This window comes from Athene cunicularia (genome assembly GCF_003259725.1).
Source record: "Athene cunicularia isolate RWA chromosome 6 unlocalized genomic scaffold, athCun1 chr6_part2, whole genome shotgun sequence".
Lineage (NCBI taxonomy): Eukaryota > Metazoa > Chordata > Aves > Strigiformes > Strigidae > Athene > Athene cunicularia.
In genome coordinates, this window is record NW_020799106.1 from 6,455,857 (window position 1) to 6,478,058 (window position 22,202).

The window sequence follows — 22,202 nt, forward strand, 5'->3', positions numbered from 1 at the left end:
TGTTTTTTCTAAATCTTCCTCGTAGTCCAAAGGCTGCCCAGTAGAGGTAAGTACGCATGGAGCAAGCACATCAGTAAACGTTGCTCATCAGCTTCTAATTGCCCCTTCACTTTGCCTTCTTAAGAGCCCTTCTTTCTACCCTTTCAAAATGCCACCTGGAAAGCTCTTCTCCTTTGTCTCTACCCCTCAAATGTTCTCCTTTTGCTGCTCTGCAACTGTCCAGCTTTGCATATAGCTATCTATAAAGCCCTAACCACCACCTGATTGATTTAGGATTTTTAGTTTGTGATTGTCGTTTTATTATTCTGGAAATAATTGTGTGATGCCTTTATGTGAAAGTTCTGCTATAAAGAAAAAAAATGTTTGTGTGTCCCCATCCCCCCCCAATAACAATATTCTTCTTCTCCCCTGGAATGTTAGGCATGGGGACAAGATTCTGAGAAATTGGATAAACTGTTTATGATAGGCATCACATACAGCCTACACAATGATGGAATGGTAACGTTTCCATTTAGGGAGTATCATCTCATCCTTGGATGGCACTCAAATTCCTGTACGTGTGTAGTTAGTAACTCCCTGTGAAACAGAGCCTTAACTAAGCCATGATATTAATGCATGGGTTTCTAGCCATGTAGTAGATTGTTGTGAAAAACAATAGTCTCTTAGGAATGGAATCAATAAAACTATAAATGGCGTGACTATTTGCACACGTGCTCCTACATGTAAAGCTGTTGCCGTCCCTTGGGAAGCACAGAATGAAACCGGGAAGCATACTGCTGGTTTTACCCCGGCTTTTAAGTATTTATAATGGCCAGAACTCTACAAGTGCTGAAAATTTTAAGTACTGCAGACGTTCAGCAGCGATTCAGAAAAATTCTAAGAAAACTGTTGCAATAAGTTTGAGTATTTATTCACATTTTTGATATGCCCTTATCAAAGTAGATCTCCTTTCAGCTCCAGTATCTCACAACACATAATTTAATAAGAGAAAGTAGGTCAGTGGTCTAAGAGAAACCAATCATTTGCTGGGTCTTGTGACTTCGTTACGGCAGGCAGTCAGAGCTGGGGAAAGGTGTTAATCTATGAAAGTGTGTATAAAGAGAGAGAGAGGGAGAGAGTTAGAGCTGAGATTTGCTAAAAATATAGAGCAGTATGAGTACCTGTTTGGTTTTTTTTTTCCATTTGCCAGCCAAAACAAAACCCAAAACAGGTCCATGTCATAGAACGTTCTAGTTCAATCCAAAAATAATATTTTCTCTTTTTCATATTTTTTAGTCCTTAAAAATCAATGTGAACACAAAATAAATAAAAAACAAACAAACAAAATCCGAATGCTCAGGAATTTACAGCTCATATTATTTACCAAGGTTGGCATATATTTGTGGACAGTGTAAGTTGAACCAAAGGTTCAATTTTCCTGTCCAAGACATGTGCCTTGATCTTATTCTTCAGGTATCAATAATTTTTTCTGCAGCATCATAAATCAAACCGCCTTTTTGTCAGATGTTTGCATTTGAAAGACCCATAGCATTGAGGCCATAAAATATGACAAAACAATGAAGTCTAGGATGGCTGCTTAAATATTTCAGTGACTTTTGTACTTTCTGTATGTGGCTGTATTTGTAAATGTTTCTGTTCTTGCCAGGTCTGTACCTTAACGAAGGAAGATAACCGGAGAGTGGGGGTGATTCCAAGTGATGAGCAGCTCCATGTGTTACCTCTTTACAAAATTTCACAAACAGATGAATTTGGCACCGAAGAGGGACTGGAAGCTAAGATAAAAGCTGGAGCCATACAGGTGCTCACAGCTTTTCCCAGAGAAGTACGAATGTTAGCCGAGCCTCTCAGAGCTACAAAGAAAAAGAAACCAGACACAAGGAGGACCCCAACTGAAAAGCAGCCATTAATAGATAAAAAATATTCAACACCAGTAAAGCTGAAAACTGAAGCCCCAGAAAATCTTGGCAACACTTTGCATTGTTTAGGTGAGTGATGCTTATTAAATTCTGCCAGTCTCTTCTGATACTGTGTTGCCTCTTACCTGTCTGAGGGGAAGGAAAAGATCCTTAATACTTAGTTTTATAAAGCACTTGTATATTCTGCTTTTTAGGGGCTAATGAGCAAGTCATTGTGGCCAATATTCTCTCTTGGCACAAGAAAAAAACCCAGATGGTTGCCCAAAAAGAAGTTTGTGGTGGCGTATGAGCACCAGTGAAATATTTCCAAATTCCCTTATTCTAAGAAATAATGGTAGTAGGATCATCTTGAAATACTGTTGTAGGAATGTTTATCTAAATAACCAGCAGGAATTTGTTATTTGAAAGTGTTATCCACTTCCTATGAAAGACAATTGCTTTCTCAGAATCCAGGTTGATGTTAATTTCCTATTGATGGCATCGAAACTGCTGCAAAGTAAGAGATTTGAAAAAAAAAAAAAACCAAAACCAACAACCCAGGTTTTATCAAATAAGACAGTGCTTCTCAAATTGTTCCTTGGAATATTATTAGCAAGAGGTGGACTCTGTCAGCAGCTAGGTGAGGGGTGCAAGGGGATTACTGTGGCAAGTCTCTTCTGCTACAATATGTTTGTGCAACACAGACTTGGTGGAGCTGTGTGGAGGCGCTTTTGATTGATGTTGTTGTTCCTGGGGTCGGATTTTGTACTGGTACTTCAGAGGATAAAACTATTCTGTGGGGCTCTGCACTAACAAGAAGTAGAAAAGGAGGAAGAGGTAGAGGAAGCCATGGACTTGTGACTGAAGGGGAAAAAAAGGTAAAAGGGATTAAAGCATAGCCTGTCTGCTTGTTAGGAAGAAGAGAGGAAAGTTAGCCAACCTGCTATAATTTTGAATTTTATGTCATGAGAGACATCCAGATATATGTAGTAGATTTAAGGGGGCAAAATAATAGTTAAATTATTTAGAAGAATGTCTGCATTTTGGGGGATAACATTTTTTATTTTTTTTTTAAATCCACTCAACACCTTTTCATAATTTGCACTGAGCATCCTGCTTGGTGTCAGTGGAGGAGTCAGGGCAACCAGTAAACTTTGCATATAGCAAGACAGAATGAGAACAAGAGAAGTAGTATTACTGCCACCCCTAGGAAATTAGACAGACATTCCATTAATCTACATGCAAGTTTGGGAGACACAGTCCAGGCTTTGAAACAAATATAAAAGGACTCCTCAGGCTGAGGACAACGTCCAACAATAACTCTGAAGCAATGATTAATAACTTCCATCGTGCTCGGGGTGGACTGGAAGTCCTGGAAGCGTTAGAGGACTCTGGTTTGGGAAGGAGTTCTGAAATTGTCTGATCTCACTGGAACGTTGGTTTGAAACACTGCAGTAGAGTTTTGAACTGCCTACCTGTACGTGACACTGCAGTTACAAACAGGCGCAGTGTCGGTATCGGAAAGCCATGCCTTTAAGAAATGGTGCAGCATCCAGAGTTTTGCCATATGCTTTGGGAACACAGAAATTTATTCCTTGAACATGCAAAAACAATGAAGAAACTGTGTAAACAAGCCAACTTACATAACTTACTTGGACTTGAAGTATTTTGGCAAAGTAATTTTAAAGGGTTGCTGAGAAAAATAAGTCACAGAGTGAGGAAGAAATACTTTTATGAGTGAAAAAGTTGTTCAGAGATGGAAAAATAAGAATATGAATAGAAATACTTAGTTTCTGTCATATAAGAGCAGGTTCTGTCATGGAAGTTTTGACAGCAGAATCCCTCAGAATAGATGTCAACGCCTGTAGTCCCCCAGTCTGCCAATGCACATATTGCGGCGCTTGGCTGTGGGAACGATTTCCAAGAGGCTTCGCTAACTGGGCGGCAGTGGCAGAGGAAGTTCGGGTTTGCAGAAGGCACGTGTGCTCTGCGTGAGATAAAGAACCTCAAGCGTTTACGCCCATCGTTGATGCGTTTACTCTAGTCGTATAGGAGGATGCCTGGGTGTCACTCTAAAGACCTCGGCACACCACAGCAAAATGCAAAGGTCTGTACATTGTGGATTTAGAGTACCACAGTGTTGTACATACAGGTCTTCTGTGGTTATAGGGAATCAGTCACTGATTGGTTCTTTTCATTCTGCCCGTGACAGGTATCATTTTAGTCCTGAGGAATGGAAAATTTCAGTCCAGCTGAGATTGTTAGGCTTTATAGGAAAACAAATTGAAAGGGCCTCTGAGAAAGAGGATTTGAAACTTGACTATCCAGTAGTCACTCCTGACAGTAAATTGGAAGAAACAATTATTTAAATCAGGATCCCTTCATATTAATAGTGGCATTCAATTCTGGTCACACCATTTAAATATAAAAGACAAAGGATTGAAATAAAAATAGAAAGACTTACTAGGGGAAGAAAATAACATTGACTTTAGTTTTAGGTAAGCAGTGAATGAAGTACTGCTAAAGGTACATTAGGCAAGTCAGATACTGCTATTAAATTTTCTCATAATGCAGGCACAAAAGAACACAGCTACACTTGAACTGTAAGGGAAAAGGTATCGATGAATGGTGTATGTGCTGTATGGTACTTGATTTACTAATGAGGGCAAGAGTTTAGAATATTCACTTGGCTTTTTAAATATCAAAAATACAGAGAACGTGCAGTTAGGTAACTGTGGTAAATGCTGTCAGTCATATTTTCGGCCATGAGAGGCTATTGCTCCTTGGAGTAGCCTGGGAGGATCATGAAGGAGTCCCAGGCCAGCTGTGCAGTATGCTCTTTTGAGAGAGACCTGACTGTCGTTTCAGAGCCACTGTGGTATTCCCCCAGCCGGAAGCCTTGAGAGACTCCTCTAACCTGCACAGCTTCACCACATGTAGAGCTGGAAACTAGAGAGGCCCCTCTTGTCCTATTTACTGTCTCTACGTGGCAGCAGACGGTGGTGAGGAGAACCTTCTGAGTGCTGAAGAGAGATCAAGTCAGCTTGGTAGAGCATGCATATGTGAAGACTTGGTTTGAATCTCAACTGTGCCAAGTCCTTTGTAGAAACGCTGTGTATTAAACAGGGTGCACTTGGCACGTACCTCGTGCCAACAGCAAGCAGCACAACTGTTAATTTTTACATTTGTGCTAATGCTGAGAGCCTTTGAAATCCTAAATACAAAATACATATTAAAGATAGAGGCCTTACATCCTTCCTTGCATAGCCCTGTCATCTAACCATGTTATTCTGGACAAACGGACTTTACAGACAGAAAGGTTATTTCTGTCTCCATAAACACTAACAATTCTTCTTGGCCCGTACTGGATAGAACAGCCACCAGCTTGGAGACAGTTTCTCAGCTGGCCATAGCAGAGCAGTGGCCACTTCAGGCAAGAGTTCCCTGTGGAGGTGCACCAGACCCGCTTTGAACAGGAGCTGTTCCTGGGGAGCAGTGCCACCTTATCTGAACCATTACTAATTTCCCTCTATATTTGACTTAACTTCTCTTAATCTCTGCTACTTTGCCCTGCAGAGCAAGGAGCTTCTGGCAAGAGGTGGGGAGTTGGCTGGAGCCACGGCCATTTGGAGAGTGCTGTGGTTGTTAAAACTTACTTTCAGTGAATGTAGGTGTCTCCTCAGAGATGATGGGAAGAGCAGTTCTCAAATGCTGTGTTTCAGATCTTTTGGAGGAAGGCTTTGGTCTGGAGGGTGTGTTCTTAATTAAATGTTTGAGTTTGCATAGAAAAGGTTTTAAAATTGTTGGTGCAGTTTCCTTATGTCCCTCCACAGCTTCAGTATTTTCATTCTAACTACTGAGTCTATAATTTATCCTACTTTGCCTTTTTTGCATTCCTATTGAAAGAAAGCTTTTTAATCCATCACTATTTATAAATTATTAGAAGACAGAATAGAAGAAAGAATAGTTCTACTATATTCGGTAAAGCAATTAAACGTTCTGTGTATTTATGGAACAAAGAAGAAACACTGACAGAAACGGTCTTTTATGAGAATATGGGAAAGCTCTCTGTGGGGTGCCAGTCTGCCAGCAAAACACGTGTAAAGCAAATTCAGGGCGTGATGCAAAGCCCATCGCAGTCATGGGATTCCTTCCCGTTACCCCAGTGGGCTCCGGATTGAACTTCCTCACGACAAGGAGGAGTCATCTGAGGAGACTGTTCCACAAACACGCACAGCTGCAGGGTGCCAGCACTGGAGATTGCTCAGGGAGCTGACATAAGTTCAACAAGTATGTCTCCACAAAGACCTGAAATAATGAATGTGTGGCATTAGATGGAAGACAGCCAAATGACATGGTGCAGCTTTGTAAGGATGGGTTTACCTGGAGTATGTTGCCATTTTGAGAAAATTTCTGGGTAGTTATTTCCTCATGCAGGAACCATTGTAATTCATTAAAGGACAAGATCTGTAAACACACTTTTTCCTTCGATCATAAGGGTTAAGGCAGCCAAGAATTTTAATTGTTTCTCATGTTCGATTTCAGACAGAGTAAATTTCACCAATTATGTAAAAACTTTTACACAGTGCTTCCTGCTAGCCTGGGCAGTGCTGAGGCCAGCAGTCAGCTGCTGGGAAGCACTTGTGTAGAACTGGGCTGTGTGAATCGGGACTGAGTGTTTATTTCATTTTATCTGTTTATTTTCTTCATCCCTCTGTGAAATACTTTTCTATATACCAGCAGTCTGACTGGAAAAGGTTAAGGTGTTAACTCAGCAAGGTTATTATGTCTGTACTTAAGGTTATAGAGATATTCCTAAAAAGCTTAAAAAAAAATAATTGAAAAATCTCTAGTCCTTGTGTATATCTCATATTAGAAAGCAAGTATGAAAATATTTATAAAATATTTATTTTATTAAGTGAGGAAAAGTACTTACACTTTGGTGTGCATTTTTTTTAGGGAACAAAACAGATGCTTTAAAACCTGGAATAAAAATGGAGACTTCTGATCACCTCTATGCCATGAAACATACTTCAAACACTACTAAAAATTGTTCTTTATTAAAGCAGTATACGGCTTCCTCCCCCTTTAAGGTGGATGGTTTACATCCTTATTCATCTTTAGCACATAAGCCTGGCATAACAGCAGTGACTAATATTCAACAAGATTTTTCAGTTCCCTACGGGTATTTTGAATGCAGTAGTAAGCAACCTCATGTGACACCTTATGTTAATTGTAAGAACTTTGATGTGTCGGTCAAAGATTATACTGGAATTTTGCTGAATGATAAGATGAATGGTGTGCCACCGGTTCTTCCAGAGGTCACTGCTCCAGGCCCCCCAGCCCATAAAGACCCCCTGCCCACTATACTTGAACATCAGCCAGACAACCAGAATTGTCAGCTTCAGTTAGACAATTCTCCTTCTTCACAGATGATCAGCTCTTGTGATCTGTCAGTGCCGCTAAGCTCGCCGGCAAAGGATGCCGTCGGAAACGCAGCTGACTGTTCCCGTGGATGCCCGATGGAAAAGGGCAGCTCCCATCAAGAACAGATGTGTGACTTTGACTGTGGTGACGAAAAGCAAAACAGTGCACTGGGACAACCGACTGATTCTGAAGAAAAAGCTGAGGAAATGTGGTCAGACAGCGAGCACAATTTTTTGGATGATGACATTGGCGGGGTTGCTGTGGCACCTTCTCATGGTTCTATCTTAATTGAATGTGCAAGACGTGAACTCCATGCCACCACACCTATTAAAAAACCCAACCGCAATCATCCCACAAGAATTTCTTTAGTTTTCTACCAACACAAAAATTTAAATGAGCCAAAACATGGTTTAGCCATGTGGGAAGCAAAGATGGCTGAGAGGGCGAAAGAAAAAGAAAAAGAAGCAGAAAGATTAGGAATGGAGAATACTGAACTAAACTCTAGCAGCAGGAAAACAAAGCAAACAAGTGAAAACAGAGATATTTTTTATGAAGACAATGAGTTCAACCAAATTCCATCACGCAGAGCATTGACAGTAACTAAGGATAATGTAATAACGGTATCTTCTTATGCCCTTACACGAGTTGCAGGGCCTTACAACCATTGGGCATAGGGGTTAGTATCAAATGCCTCCTCTTGGTGCAGTGTTACACAGTGTTTCTTTAAGGTGCTGTTAAAGAACAAGTCTCGTGTCGTTTACTATTTGCTCATCTCAACCATTTTAAGGCTGAGGTAAAAAAAAGCGGGGGGGGGATTTCTTCTTAAACTGTGACTTTAACATTTGGTGGTGCTCAAGCACATTTTAAGCAAAAAAAAAAAAAAAAGTTGTATAGTTTTAATACATTCTAAAAAAGATTTTGTTTAGGTTATTAACCTTGATTGAATCATTCAGTTTATTACCTTTAGGAATTTATATTTTGGTGCTTTAAATCAAGTCTGTTTACTACAAAAAAATCATTTATAGGGATTTTAACAGGTTCACATTTTATGGTGTTAAATCAAGTTATACAGTAATAGCTCTACACAGCTCTTGGTGCTTAACCACATCAAACAGTTCAAAATAAATAAGCTGAATTATTACTTCATGGTGCCATTGCTTTAACAACTTCCAACCATTGCTATATAGTCCAAATTACAGATAAATCTTTTAGAAAACCAATGAATTTTTTTCTCTAGATTTGTCATTATGTATGAAATGAAGTTATTGGTAATGATGGCTGGAAGTTGTTTTTAAGCTGTAAATATATATTTTAAAAGCACTTTCTATTTTTAAAATTAACTTGAAATAGTATAGTATAAGGATCATATTGTCTAAGGTTTGTGCATACTCTACAGAAGAAATCATTTTATTCTTGCTGTGTAGAGTTCCATATTGTTACAGCTGCAGTATGTATGCTAATAGCATATGTGATTGTTTTTAGACTTGCCCTTTTTCATCGAAGATTTTATGTTGCATATAAACAACAATTATACAGAAACATTTTATTGTTTTGAAGAGAGTGTACAAACATGGAATTAGGAGACGTCTTGTCAATAAGTGTGTTGATATTAGGAGTTATGAATTTATTTGGTTTTTTAAAGGCAGCATTTGTTAAGATTTCTTTGAGCAATAAGTGCATAAGTCTCATTCGTTTGGAGCATTATAAGTTAACAAAACAACCAAATGTTCCTAATGCCTCAGGGGTAGGATTGTTTTGGGATTAAAAAAATACCCCCTAGAGTTGCCTTATTCTATTCTGGAAAAAAAAAAATAATAATTTGGGGAAAATACAAAGGAAGTGTTGGAAAAGTATGAAATTTCTAATATTTAACAGAAAAATTTTCATTAAGAATAACCTATCTGTAATATTCACCAGCTTTCTAAGTTCAGTTTTTTTACAAAAATGTTTTGTAAATTTTTTTTAGTGATTTATACATTTCATCTAGAAAGGGTTGTATTCTTCCTTCCAAACATATGAAAGTTATGTTCTCCATTTCTGTTGAAAAAGTGACATATCATGAAAAGAATATTTGCTAAACCAGAGGAAAAACAGACACTCCATTGCTTTTAAATACTGTAGCATCCCACTCTTCTTTCTGATTCTCCTCTCCTATGTATTTCTTTTTAAAATTTATTTATTGAAACAAATTACCAAATGACAACGTTAGCTAAGGACCGACCTCATCCTGCAACTTCTTCCGTGAGCACAGCTCTGCGTAGCCATACCTGCCCAGTCAGAGCCAGGAGGGGCCCGCTCAGGCCAGGACTCCTCTCGTGACTCAGAGCTGCAGGATCAGGCCCCAGAGACGAAGCTGTACCTTAAATCTGCCTCGGAGTCCTCCCCGGCTGGGTCACCTGTAGGTAGAACGAGGTCAGAGTTCTCCAGTGCGAAAATATACTAATAATATACTTGATAATATTATAATGTAGTGGTGCTGTAACAGAGGAATATGAACTATCTAGATCTGCTTTATTTAAAACCTAGACAAGGTGCTTTTTCCTTAAAAAGTTGAACTGTAAGCGCTATATTTACAGTTTTGGTACGAAAAGTACATAAATTGTATTTTTAACACATAGTGCCAGTTAGGACCTTGGTGCTACAAATACTTAAATGCGGCTGTAGGTCCCTGAGACTGTTCTCCTGTATTATTGTTAAAGTGCACACGTGTAGTGTTTGCAGGAGCAAGGTCTGAAGTAGCAATCACTATGTAATGACCTTGGGTTCAGTTCTACAGATTTCTGTCGGAATTAACAAAAATGTTGATGGCAGAGGATGGCCGAATTGAACCCATTCTTTGTATCTTACCTATTTTAAGTAAAATTTGTAAAAACCGGGTATGCTGCAAATTTTAGTTCAAAGCTTAATATTAGTTCAAATAGAGGATATGAAGGGATTGTAAATAATAATAAAACAAGACCAATATTATGCCATCGTTTTGTACCAGCAGTTTTATGCTTCTTGACTATGTAATATACAGTATACATCAAATCATTATGGTATTTTGTGTGCCTTAGATTTCCATTTTAAAACTTGTATATTTTTGGTGAGCCGAAGATTAGTAAGAATCCCAGCTGTCCATACAGTAAGTAGTACTGTACGTTCTCTAGCTGTTCCATTCATGTATTTGCTATCTGAAAACCCTTGTCCGACACCATGATCCATCATTTACACAACAGATTAGTTTATTGGTTTCACTGATAGCGCTGATAGCTTTAGTTTCTATAAAAGGAAATTGAAAAAAAAAAATCATTCCTCATTCAGCACTCTCATGTGAATTACAATTTTTCCGCACAAAATGAGTAAGTTAGAGCCATCTCTTTGACTTTTTAATGATCGGAACATTTTAAGTGGATCATTTTTACTTGAATCTTCCCCTATAAATGCCCATGTTTAACTTATGTACGATTAGAAACTTCAAGATAAAAATGTTCCATTGAAAAACCAGCAGCTTCCCTCAAAGAAGTGAGAAACTTCAAGGTGGATCTAAAAGGAGACCTCCAAACATCACCCCTGGCAAGTCACTGCCTAAGTGACTGCCCCGGTAGACTGTCAGTAAGTCCAGGTCTACCTTTATTCAAATCGTAATTTTAACAGAGAAAAGCATACCGTAACATAATAGTTAATGCTATTAACTGGTAGGTGCTAAAACTCACAGTTACAACTTTATTAAGATTACTTACATGAGAAAAATATATCATCTATACAATAAAATGTCATTTGTGGTGCTCTTTTCCTTGGCTGTCTATCACGTAACTACTTTTTCAACATGTACCTAGCAGGCAGGTTAGCTGGCCACTTTTATTTCCTGCTGTGGCACACAGCAGGTTGTGATTTGAGAAGCTAATATTTTCTATTGCTGACTGCAGTATAGAAAATGCATCTATTTACTGTTTTTACAACTGTGTGCTATTTATTGTAACATTTCAGAATATTTATCAGTCTTGTACGCCAATTATGTTGTTTTGAGTAAGGTTATAATTTTATAACAGTATTTGTCTCTTAAAATTTGCAAATCTGTGGGCCTGTTGCTTTCCTTTGCAGCCCACACAACCACTTGTCATTTGCTCTTACCCCGTAACAAAGTCCTCCCAGGATGGCCACATCAGGCCTGAGCTGGGTCTAAAATTAAGGTAGCTGGCTGGGGCAGACCTGCATATTTCACTTGGTTTCCAACAGCTGGCACTGTGCCCTGGGTGAAAAGCCAGAAACTGGGTTCAGGTGCGGGCTGGTGGTGGGGTGTGGTTGTCTTTTGACCCTATTTCACAGCACACGAGCAAAAACTGTCGTGATCCAGCATGGGACACCTCTGGCTTCCCAGAAGGAAAGTCTCTTGTCCCTTTCTCCCTGGGCCCGGCAGTGCCACCCCCCTTCCCCCTGGAGGGAAGGAGCAGTGCTTTCTGCAGGAGCCGCTCTCTTGGACTCCCCCAGTCCCTGCTGGAGGTACTGCAGTCGTGCCCAGTGACGCAGTGAATTTTATTGTGCAGTTTCTCTGCCGCTTACTGATTTGTAACATGCTATTGTATTACAGAAAATAGAAAAAATTATTTCTATAAATATTTTAGTCACAAGATCCAAAAATATTTTTAAGAACTTAATAGATGATCTTTAAGGTCCCTTCCAACCCAAACCATTCTATGGTTCTGTGAACTTACAGATACTTGTGGCTTTCTACCTGTAACAGTTGTGTTCAGATTATTTTTTTTTTAAGGACTTTCTAAGCTAATTTAGGAATAACTGCTGTTAAAAGTCTTTATCTTACCTATGACTTAGAACAGGAAATAACTGTACTATCTTAAGCAACATTTTGTGTTAAGCATGAGTAAATGACAACTTTGTTGGTACTTAAGATTATTTGTAATGTACAGCTGTTTGGGTTTTTTAAAGACCTTTTTAATATCATTGCAGTATTACGCTAAATTTGGTGGGTTACATTTGAGTCCTGTTTTTGCTGCAGCCCTGCTGACTGCAATGTGCTCATTCATCAAGCTTTCAGGCAATTTTCATATTTAACTGGATGGATGTGAGTAACAGTTGACCAAAGTCTGTGCTGGCTCAGGCCCTTGTAACCCTACAATTAACAGGTTTTGCAAGGACAGATGGGGAGAGATTTGGAGTAAATGTTGTACTTCTGGTTAAACACAGAGGTTATATTGTTTGTAGCATGAGAAGTGTGATTCAAGGTCTGTAGAGAGACATGATACTTTCACCTCAAGTTTCAGGCATGCAGACAAGTCCGTTTGAGACCACCTTCAGGCTTGTGCTTTTGACAGTTTTTTTGATTTTTCTTATCCGATAGGTTGTTGGATGAGAGGTTAGCAGGGAAATATGCTAGTGAAACTGCATCTTTGTGGGTTTATATTTAAAATGTAGGGTCTGTCTTGCCCTTTCACTTCCCATGAAAAGTCTCTGATGTGAAATTAACCTCTTTTTATCAAGCAGTCATCAGCTTTGTCATCCATTTTTATATATATATATATATATATATATATATATGTATGATTCTTCTCTTTCCTATGGAAGTCTTGTAATTTCTAGGTTAACAGGAGGAAATAACTGTGCCCTCAGATATATAAAAAACCCTAAATTTACATCTGCTTCTACACTTTGTATATGTTGACAGCAAGTACATTCAGGCAGTGTTGAACAAACTCTCTTTTGGGTCTGTTGTGGTCACTAAAATTCAGATTAGGGTCTTTGTGACATATCTTCCATAAAATTGTTTTATTTCCTGTGTGAACGGTGTCTGCTCAGCTGTGACCCATGATGCTGTCTATGATCTGATCTTAAATAACAGAACTAGAGATGAGGAACAGTCCAATCACGTTTGGAAATTCTGGCTGCTTTCTTAGTTTTATCGGGTGTTGCTCTGACTTTCAGGAGGAAGTGTAGAGGGAGTGTCAGTGCTGCGCTGCAGTGTCTGTGTTAGGGCATTGTTTCTAACCGGTAAGGATGTGTCTCATGTCACACAGCTGTGGATAGATGTACAAATTCGCCTCTTTCCACAGTTCCTCTGGAGACAGTAATCTCATTTGCTTTCTGCCTGCATATACTGGTTTAAGGAAAAAAAAAAACATAAAGAGGAGGGAGAGAGTTGGTCACCGTTTCTTTAGTCTGTGTAGACGAACAAGGTTGCAAGCACTGCTGTCACCACCAGTCTGCTGCTCCTTCCCACGATCAGGATGGAGAATATGGGAAGCCCATGGGACACACACCGTGGTAAGTCACAGGCAAAGCTGTGAAGGTGCTGTTGGCTTTTGAGCCTCCTCTGCACACTTACTGTAGCTGCCAGGGTACTTCTTCATATTGACACTTTTTTGGGGGCACATCTATCTTCAAATTCTTAAGCTTTTTTTATTTAGGCTGTAACACATTTATGTTCTCCTTTAATCTTAAATAGGGTAGCCAGTGTCAAAAGTCCTGAGGATGTGGCTGCTTAGTGGAACAGGACAGAAACTGGCTTCTGTGTCTTCTGGAATTACCTGATGTTTAGTCAGTTTCCACAAGTTGTTCACATGCTGCTCTAGTTATGTTGCTGCAAAATGATAATTACATAAAGGAAAGAGTTTTATACTTGAGGTTTTCTCAAAGACTAAGGATTTCTAACAGTAGCGTCTCATCAGGCACCAGTATACGTACGGATCATTTCTTCTAAAGTGTAGTTGAAAATATGTCTTGTGTTTATTACTTCCCTATCAAAACATTTTTGGTTATCTTAGACGAGTGAGCAAAATTTTAATACTGTCACTTACATGCTTGATTAAATTATGAACTTAATTCTACGTAATGCTGTGTTGTCTCCCTGAACAACACTTAATTTGACTAGCGTTGGTTAGTAGGTATTGCTTGCTACTCTGTACAGAAGACATTCAATGCTACAGCCACCTTTCTTACTCCATGGTCTCTTTATGGCTCGGCTGTTGCTGCAGTTAGCTACTTTCACAGATGACATTTTAACCTGCTGCTGAATGCTTTAAATGCTTGTGGCTACTCCAGAAGTTCTTTGTGTCCCTCTGCAGATCTGCTTCAGTGCTCGGCATCAGCAGTATAGCTGTCAGCCTGCTCGTGAATTCCCCACGCACACTGTCGCTGCTTTGTATGTAAATCAGCCAGTCTTCATCTCAGGAATATCATAAGAATTTATTGTCCTTGTGACTCTTCCAAAATCTGTCATCTTTTATTTGACAGTTCTAGGGGGTTTTTTTTATCTTTATATTCTCTCATAGGGAGTCTAGAATATTGCAGTTGGAGATTTTTTTCATTCCAAGAAAGAGGTACAATTCATTATCTGTCACAGTCAGTGTTTTCTTACTTTTTAAATCAAATAATCATTTTTGCAGTTAATTTTCAGATTTCTTGATGTAATTTTTCTATTCTATTCTTACATCTGCAAGCAGCCAAACAAAAGAGACTTTGTAAGTCCAGAAAACTGCTCGCCCCCTGAGAAGGGGAAGTCATATCTTCTCAGAGCACAAGGATTTTGCATCTGTTGCTAGCATCTCTGGAATGCTCTCTTTTCTTTCGAGTTCCCAGCTCCGCTCAAATCTCGACATGAGACAGATGCTGCAGACCCTGCACAGTTACAAGAGCAGGAGTGTTCCTTCACATCTTCTGGTTATACCCCTGTGCAGTGATCAGTCACAGTTCTTGTGAGAACCCAAGTATTACTTAAGTTAAATACCCTAACTAACATAGGACTGCTTGGAAAAAAGAGTGGAACAGTAATTTATTATTTTTTTCTTAATCTGTAGCAGCAAGTGGAATTGATTGAGCTTGAGCAGAAAATAAGTAGTTACTGCCTTTTATGAAAGGGTGTAGGGGTGTCAGCATCACTGTTTTTCTCTTTCCAAGTCAAAGACTTCAGGATCCTTTTTTCAGTCCAGTTCCCCAGTTCATCATCCCAACATTGTTTGCAGTGTTTAACCACATATTCGTAATTCTGGTTTTGAAAGATACAGGCACTTCTTGATGCTGTATCCTTAATTCTTCCCACAACAGTATATTTTTCTCTTTTCTTCTACTGGACCATTACCTTTAATTTTTCCACACACGCTTAGATTAAAATGCTAGAATCTTCCAGCAGCATACTTGCAGTGAATGCAGGACTTGGGGTTCTGAATAACTTCACATGAAGGTGACTTGCTCGCTCTGGTGACAGATTAACAATGCTGTTTTCAACCCTTTGCACACCTTACCCGCTTTCCTTATAAAGTAAGAGGACACAGGTGTAGACCTCAAAAAACAACCTACGTAAGAAGGAGGGCAGATTTGGCAGTTAATCTGCAGAGGTTACCAGTTATAGCAGATGAAGTGTATTCCAAAGAAGTGCTGCTGCAGTGGAGCAAGGGAACTGCTAGTTTGATGTTCAGTATTGCAGTTGTTGCCACAGAACATTTTTATACTGTTGTGGAAAGTTTTGTGACCTGATCAATATTTTACATGTATAACTGTATTTTTATTATAATATTGTAATGGCAAAGGGTCTAGGGTTTGGGAGTCGTCTTAAAATAAGATTGAAGGCCCTGATTCTCACTTATGCTATTGTCCTTTGCATCCTATTAAAAGGATAAAGGGGCCTTAAACAGATGTCGATTTGGCCTGCATCCTTCAGAGTATCCCATTACACTGATAATGGTATAAAAGGTCAGTAGTATAAATCAAAACTGTTACCAAATGACTGATTTGTACAATCATCTGAAATCGATTTCATGAGATCCCTACTGTGCACATACTGGCCGGTAATATCCAGATTGTTCTTAGTTTAGAAATACAGGCTGAAAAGAAACTAGCTTGGTTTTTACCAGGTTTAAGTATTTACTTATATTGACTGCCCTTTTCCCTACACTTTACAAAGAGAACGTGGTAAAAGATTTGTACCTCTAGGTAATGGCCTGGCCAGAAATCTCACAGAATTGTCCATGATACTATTTCTAAGCTTTGGTAGTTTTTCTTAAAATTTTTCTGGTTTCCCTTCATCATAACTCGATCCCTTTTACTTGATTATATAAAATGGGGTTGTGACAATCCACTGAACTCTGTTCGTTTCTGCTTTAAGACCCAACAGGGTGTGCAGGCAGTATTGTGTGGTGTTGTCACACTGGGGTGAGTTTTTGAGATGCAAAGCCAAAAGCCAACGTTTTCTGACTGCCCTAACTGTGGCGATACTCAGCAGTGAAACTGTTGGCACCACCCTGTGTGCTTGAGTCATGCAGAGCTTCCCTTGCTGCCAGTGGAAGCTTTATGTAAGCATCAAGCCCCACTACATTGCAGTTATGAAATGCAATGCCATGCAAACTTCTCTTTCAAAAAAAGCTTGAGGAAAAGGAAATATATTCTCATTCTTAAATTTCTAAACTGCAGTGATACCGCAGAGCCTAACGAGAACAGATTTGGTACTAACTTGGTAAATGCCAGTCTCTAATCCATGCAACTCAAAAGGCAGCATCTGAACTTCAGGAATCGCTTGTCCTCAAAATGAAAAAATAACTGTAGGCAAGAAAAACAAATGTGATATCCAATACTGCTAAAAGAAAGCCAGTTTTAACCAATACAAAGGTTCAAACATTTCAGTCTTTAACAGTTAATTATTCAATGATTATTTGTTCAGTTTGAAAGGGACAGCTCTTCATAATGTGGCAATATCCTACCAGGTCATAAATACTGTTCAGAATTTGCTGTCGTAAGAAAGAACATTAATATGTAAGGACACGCTGGACTGAAATGCTATGGCTAATGAATTCTTTCCTTCTTTACAACATTAAAAGATTAACAGTATGCCAAAGCAAAAATAAAAAGGTCAGCATTTTCTTTCTTTCCTTCTCTCTTTCTTGTTTTTCTTTCTTTCTTTTTCTCTTTTTCTTTGGGATGCATTTGATTTTTATTTTTCGACTTTGAATTTGAGGTTTTGGATTATTTCCAGTTAAAAACCTACTGTATTTAGATCTGGAACATAAAATTAACTTTTCTTAAACAAAAGATGATGTACAGGGAGAAAAAAATCAGAAAGAAAAAGCACTTCATTATGTCACAGTATTTACAGGAGAAAGTATAAAAATGACTTCTTTTCTCAAAAAACATTTGGGGCCTGATTCTTTCCTAGTATAACTGAGCATAGCTTCACGAGGCTGGTGGAGCTGTGAAGAGTTACACTAGCTGAGAAACTGAACCTTAAAATCTTCTTTGCAGACAAGGGAACCCTTACCAGCAGTACTTGAAGACTTGTGAGTTGTGACTGCATGTTACTTGAAAGATCTAATTAAGCTATGTTTTTTGGTGCAAGCAGTTGTTGTACATGATTTCATGTTTATGTAGCAAGATGCATTGAAATGTTGATACTAGTATTGAAACATACATGTAAAAATTGTTGTTGTGGAAATTGTCTGTTCTGTTCTATTTTTCTTGTGTGTCTCATCTGTTTAGAACGTAAACTTTCTTTTTTTTTTTTTTTTATTGTCCTAACTGAATAAGGCTAAATGAATACTGTAATTGAAAATATATTTTAAATCTTGTCATGAGTTTTTAAAAAGACTATTACAAATTGTATCATTCCTGATTACACAGAACTTTGTGGGTGGTTTTAAATAAATTTTATACTTCTATTTTGCACTTAGTCGTCTAATTTTTCTTTCCTCATTTTTCATGCATTTCTTCTTGTAAGATGCTTTGAGAAAGAAAAGAAAGTAATTTCCCCAAACAAACCAAAACAAAGTGATGCTGAAGTACGTAAAGACTAAAAATTTAGGCCAGAAGAGCCTGTACCATACAACTTGGAAAAGTTAATGCCCTGCTTCATAATACAGCATATAATGCTACATCTATGCCCAATTTAAAGTGATTACATGGCTTGAAATTTTAGACAAATTTAAAAATTAGTGATTCTAAAGCTAGAAATAGTCTAGTCTTGCAGCGTATCTGAGGGTGATAAGAACCTGATCAAAGATGTTCTGACAGTACCAAGGAGTTACTAGTCTTTAGATTCTGTTTGTTTACAAAATTTGTCCTATAGTCAGTAAAACAAGTCACTGAAATACCTTGGCAAGAGAGGAGTAAGAAAATAATTGCTAATAAAAGTATTTTCATCTTAGGAGCCAACTACCCTGCAGAAATTCTGCTCCTTCCACTAATAACCATTGTTAAATTTAGAAATATATGTGTGAATTAACTCAGCCCTACAGGACTCCAGTTGGCTCCCCCAGGTCAGCAGGGTTTCTGCAGTGGAAAGGGGTGGGTATAAACCCTTCAGCTCAGGTCCCTGTGGTCAGTCTGCCTGTGCTCCGCGCAGGACTGCCTTGTCCCAGGCAGAGCTGTGCACCAAGAAAAGCAGGCAGAAAAATCTGAACTTAATCTTCTTACCAAAAAGGACAAAATGGTTTGCAAACACACCTACAGTGTCTCTTTTCTACCAGCCCTGTCTGGCAGAGCAAGGTTATAGGGATCACTGTGGGGTTTAATTCCAATCCAGTGGAAACAGTCCAGGTTTTATTTGCTTCAAATCAGAGGGTATGTTTTTTCTCAACACAAAACAGACCTCAGCACTAGTCTGCCTTACTATGTGACATTTTAGTGCAGAACAATACTAGACAGAATTCCTGTTGTTTAAATCTGAAGAAAAGGAGGAATACAACTCTGCATGTCCCTATTTGCTTCTTTTCATTCTCCAGTAAGTGCAGTAGCAAAAGCTGCTGTTACAATAATCTTCCAGATAACTGGAGTCTCCTACAGGGCAGAGAAAAATGCTGTTATCCTCAGGCTTCAGTAATTGCCTAGAAATACACACATTATGTGACACGGTGCATACAGTTCCTGGGAGCTCAGTGTGCTAATCCAGCAGGAAGGCCTTTGCCCTCCTATGTCATTTGCTGCTCTTGGAGGATAATTGTTACTGGGTTTTTATAGCAACATCTCCCAGCTTGCCCCAGGCCTTCTCTAAACCGTACTATCAACTCTTTCAACAGAGCTACGCGTTCCACAATTTGATACCAGTGTCTGTAACCTATAGCACAGGTGTCTCGGAAAGCTTGTGGATTTTGAACGGCACTTAAAGATGGGATCAGACCCAAGAACATCATTATCGAGGGAGAGACAGCGATGAGAAACATTTTCCAGCTCCCTCTCAGGTAGTGCGAGCCAACTGCATATTGCCTCCCCCAGCATTTCCACTGTTAGCATGGTCCCAGTCAGGGCTACATTTTTTTCAGACATTATGCAGCATATTACATACAGAGATTCGAAAACACAGCTTCACCCATAGCTTGTGGGAGCAAAACTAACCCAATTTACCTGCCCTGGCATCCCTGAAAGTTTGCCAGTCATGAGTTTATCTCGTAGAGCTCAACACCTGGAGGTGGCTTCAGTGCTTTCTCGTGTCTTGGACTTCTTTTATAAGTTATACAGGTAATAGACTAATGATGTACTACAGTTGGTTGCTTTTAAATCCTTAAGATGTTATAGCCTTAAATTACAATACGTATTAAAATAGTATTAACTGTTGCAACAGTTTAAACTGCAAGATAAACTTTTTTGCTAGTGCTACAGTTATACATTTCTGCAGTACTCTAATACCTGAGGAAGATCATAAACCAGCAGGGTTTTACTGCTGTTGAATAATGCTAATGCTGATTACTGTTGTTAAATATTATTATATAGTATTGTTTTACGGCTTCAAGAGGGGCATTTATCAAAATATTGGACTTTCTGTGAAATCTCTACGTCAGAATGAGCATCATATTCAAAAGTAATCTAACTGCAAGATAGTGCTTCAATTAGTAATGTTTTGGTTCAAGATATGGCCTAGATAGTCTAAAATAAAATAACTACCAGTAATACCCATCTTTCTTTTTAATCTAAGACACACTGAAAAAATATTTAAAATGTGGGCATTTAAACTCAGCTATTTCAATACACACTATTCCTGAGATAGGCCTCTTAATTCCCTGCCCAGTCTGCTTACTTCTGGATACTCTTGCTTTTATGATATATACCAGTTATACAAAATTCTTGGTCGCTGAATTCCTGAAAATGTCAATGTCGTTTTACACAAGGCCAGGAATTACTTAAAATCCCTACTGTATCATGTGTACACCTCCATTCATTCGTAACATATCTGGGTAGCACTTCGCTGTTGGATCCTGAAGTAGTCCTGAACTGCTGCTAGAGGCATCATAATTTAGCTTTGTTTTTCATCTCAGAACAGGGAAACCTTTGCCTCCTGTGGCATAACAAGTTGGCAGCTCAGTTTCTTGTGACCACTTTGTTTTACACATGGACTTCTGGTTTTGCATGGTGATGGCTGACTCCCTGCGCTTGAGGAACCCCTCAGAGAAATGAAGTACTAATCCTGTGCTTCTTCAATCAAACACTTCTACGACAGACCCTAACTCGCTTCCACAATAGCAGAAAGCCTGTAAGGATTCATCTGGGTTAAACTGCTACAAATATTAAGGGTGAGATTTGTTGGGCTGTTAAATTATCCTGTTCTATGAGGGTAAGAAGCTGCAAGTGGCTCAGGTGTGCCACTGCTTAACGACCCTCCTTAGGCTGTAGCTCTTGTGAGAGCTGGCTAGTTACGTAGGAAAAAAAGAAAGCTTTACTGCAGGGTGCTCACCAGTCAAGCCTTTCTAGTGCTAGAGGCTCTGGATCACCTCAAAGAGTACATATTGCCTTTTATATGTAAATTCGATGGCATCTGGGCATATATTAGTTTCAGTTATTCTACTTTGCCCTCTCACACTGGAAGAAGCACTACTCAGGGCTGTTAACTGCACGCAGCAGTTCTCAAGATGTTCCCTGCTCCCCCAGTATCAATCTCCTGCTTTTCAAGCAATAGAGCTAAGGTGGTCAGGAATTTTCCTCTGATCTCTCTTCTTTATTGCCTGTCTATAGAAGTGCATTTACTCTGTCTTTCATACAGCTTGGTTACCCCAAGATTATAAGAAGATACATGAGAAATTCTTTCTCATACACACAGTCAAATCTGATACACCTAGAAAAACAGGGCCCCCTTAAAGGTGTGCAGGACTCTCCCAAAGCACTCGAATACAAGTCAGCTGGGTAAAGAAGAAAGGAATCCTTAATCCCTATGCCCTTATGCAGGGCAGCTATTCCCATTCTCCCTGGTCAACATGAATTACGGCCCTTTATCTTCCATGAATCAGGAGGAATGATCCAAACATCATAGCTCTCCCCAGACAGGAAGTTTCACATTAAACTAACATTCATAATAATTATTTTCCCCTTCAACCAACATGAGGTAAGAGTTATCCTTTATTCCCCTAAGAATGGTAAGAGTCAGGTAAGTACTTCTGATTCAATTCAAATGTTAAATGGTTAAGTAAAACCAAAAGTCATAAAATTTGAAACCAAATCTGTCTGATTTTAGTTCAGAAATTACTCTTAAAAGATAGTTACATTTTCCAAAAGGAGAATTCCGCCTTTTGCAAGAGATGTGTTTCTCTGAAATTTCACATTAACTATGATCATCCAAAACAATTTTCAAAAGGGTTTCCTTCTAATACACCTTTCAATCATAAGAACATTTTTGTTTTGTATTTTAAAGCATCAAATGGAAGTATTCAGAAGAAAAAAAAAAATGTATTTTATACTTTCAGTTAGGAAAAGATATTTAGATGTTTATATAAAATTACTGTGCCAAAGCATCGGTTCAACTGAATTAAAGCCAAACTTTTGTGGGGTTGGCAGGAGAATAGCTGTAAACAACACAGACCCTGCGGGCCTCTGTGCAGGGATCTGAGTACAGAACTGAACTAGAAACGTTTTTAGTAACTACCTCAGTGGTGGTGAGCCGCCTCATTAACAGGGCACCAAAACGGTATTTAGGTTACA

The 22,202-nt window shown here is 38.8% G+C and overlaps 1 protein-coding gene across 6 annotated transcripts in view; it reads left to right on the plus strand.

The window, feature by feature from the left end:
• Positions 1 to 13,437, plus strand: part of TET1 (tet methylcytosine dioxygenase 1) — a 65,659-nt gene extending 52,222 nt beyond the window's left edge. For 2 of the 6 annotated variants that reach the window (XM_026851777.1, XM_026851779.1), the window contains 3 exons: positions 26 to 46; positions 1,646 to 1,985; positions 6,855 to 13,437. In XM_026851777.1, the coding sequence (XP_026707578.1) occupies positions 26 to 46; positions 1,646 to 1,985; positions 6,855 to 7,996 (1,503 nt within the window). In that variant the 3' untranslated portion in view covers positions 7,997 to 13,437. Of the gene's footprint in view, positions 1 to 25; positions 47 to 420; positions 554 to 1,645; positions 1,986 to 6,854 lie in introns of those variants that run through there. The other 4 variants (XM_026851783.1, XM_026851778.1, XM_026851780.1 and 1 more) reach the window with 3 other exon arrangements.
• The last annotated feature ends 8,765 nt before the right edge of the window (positions 13,438 to 22,202 follow it).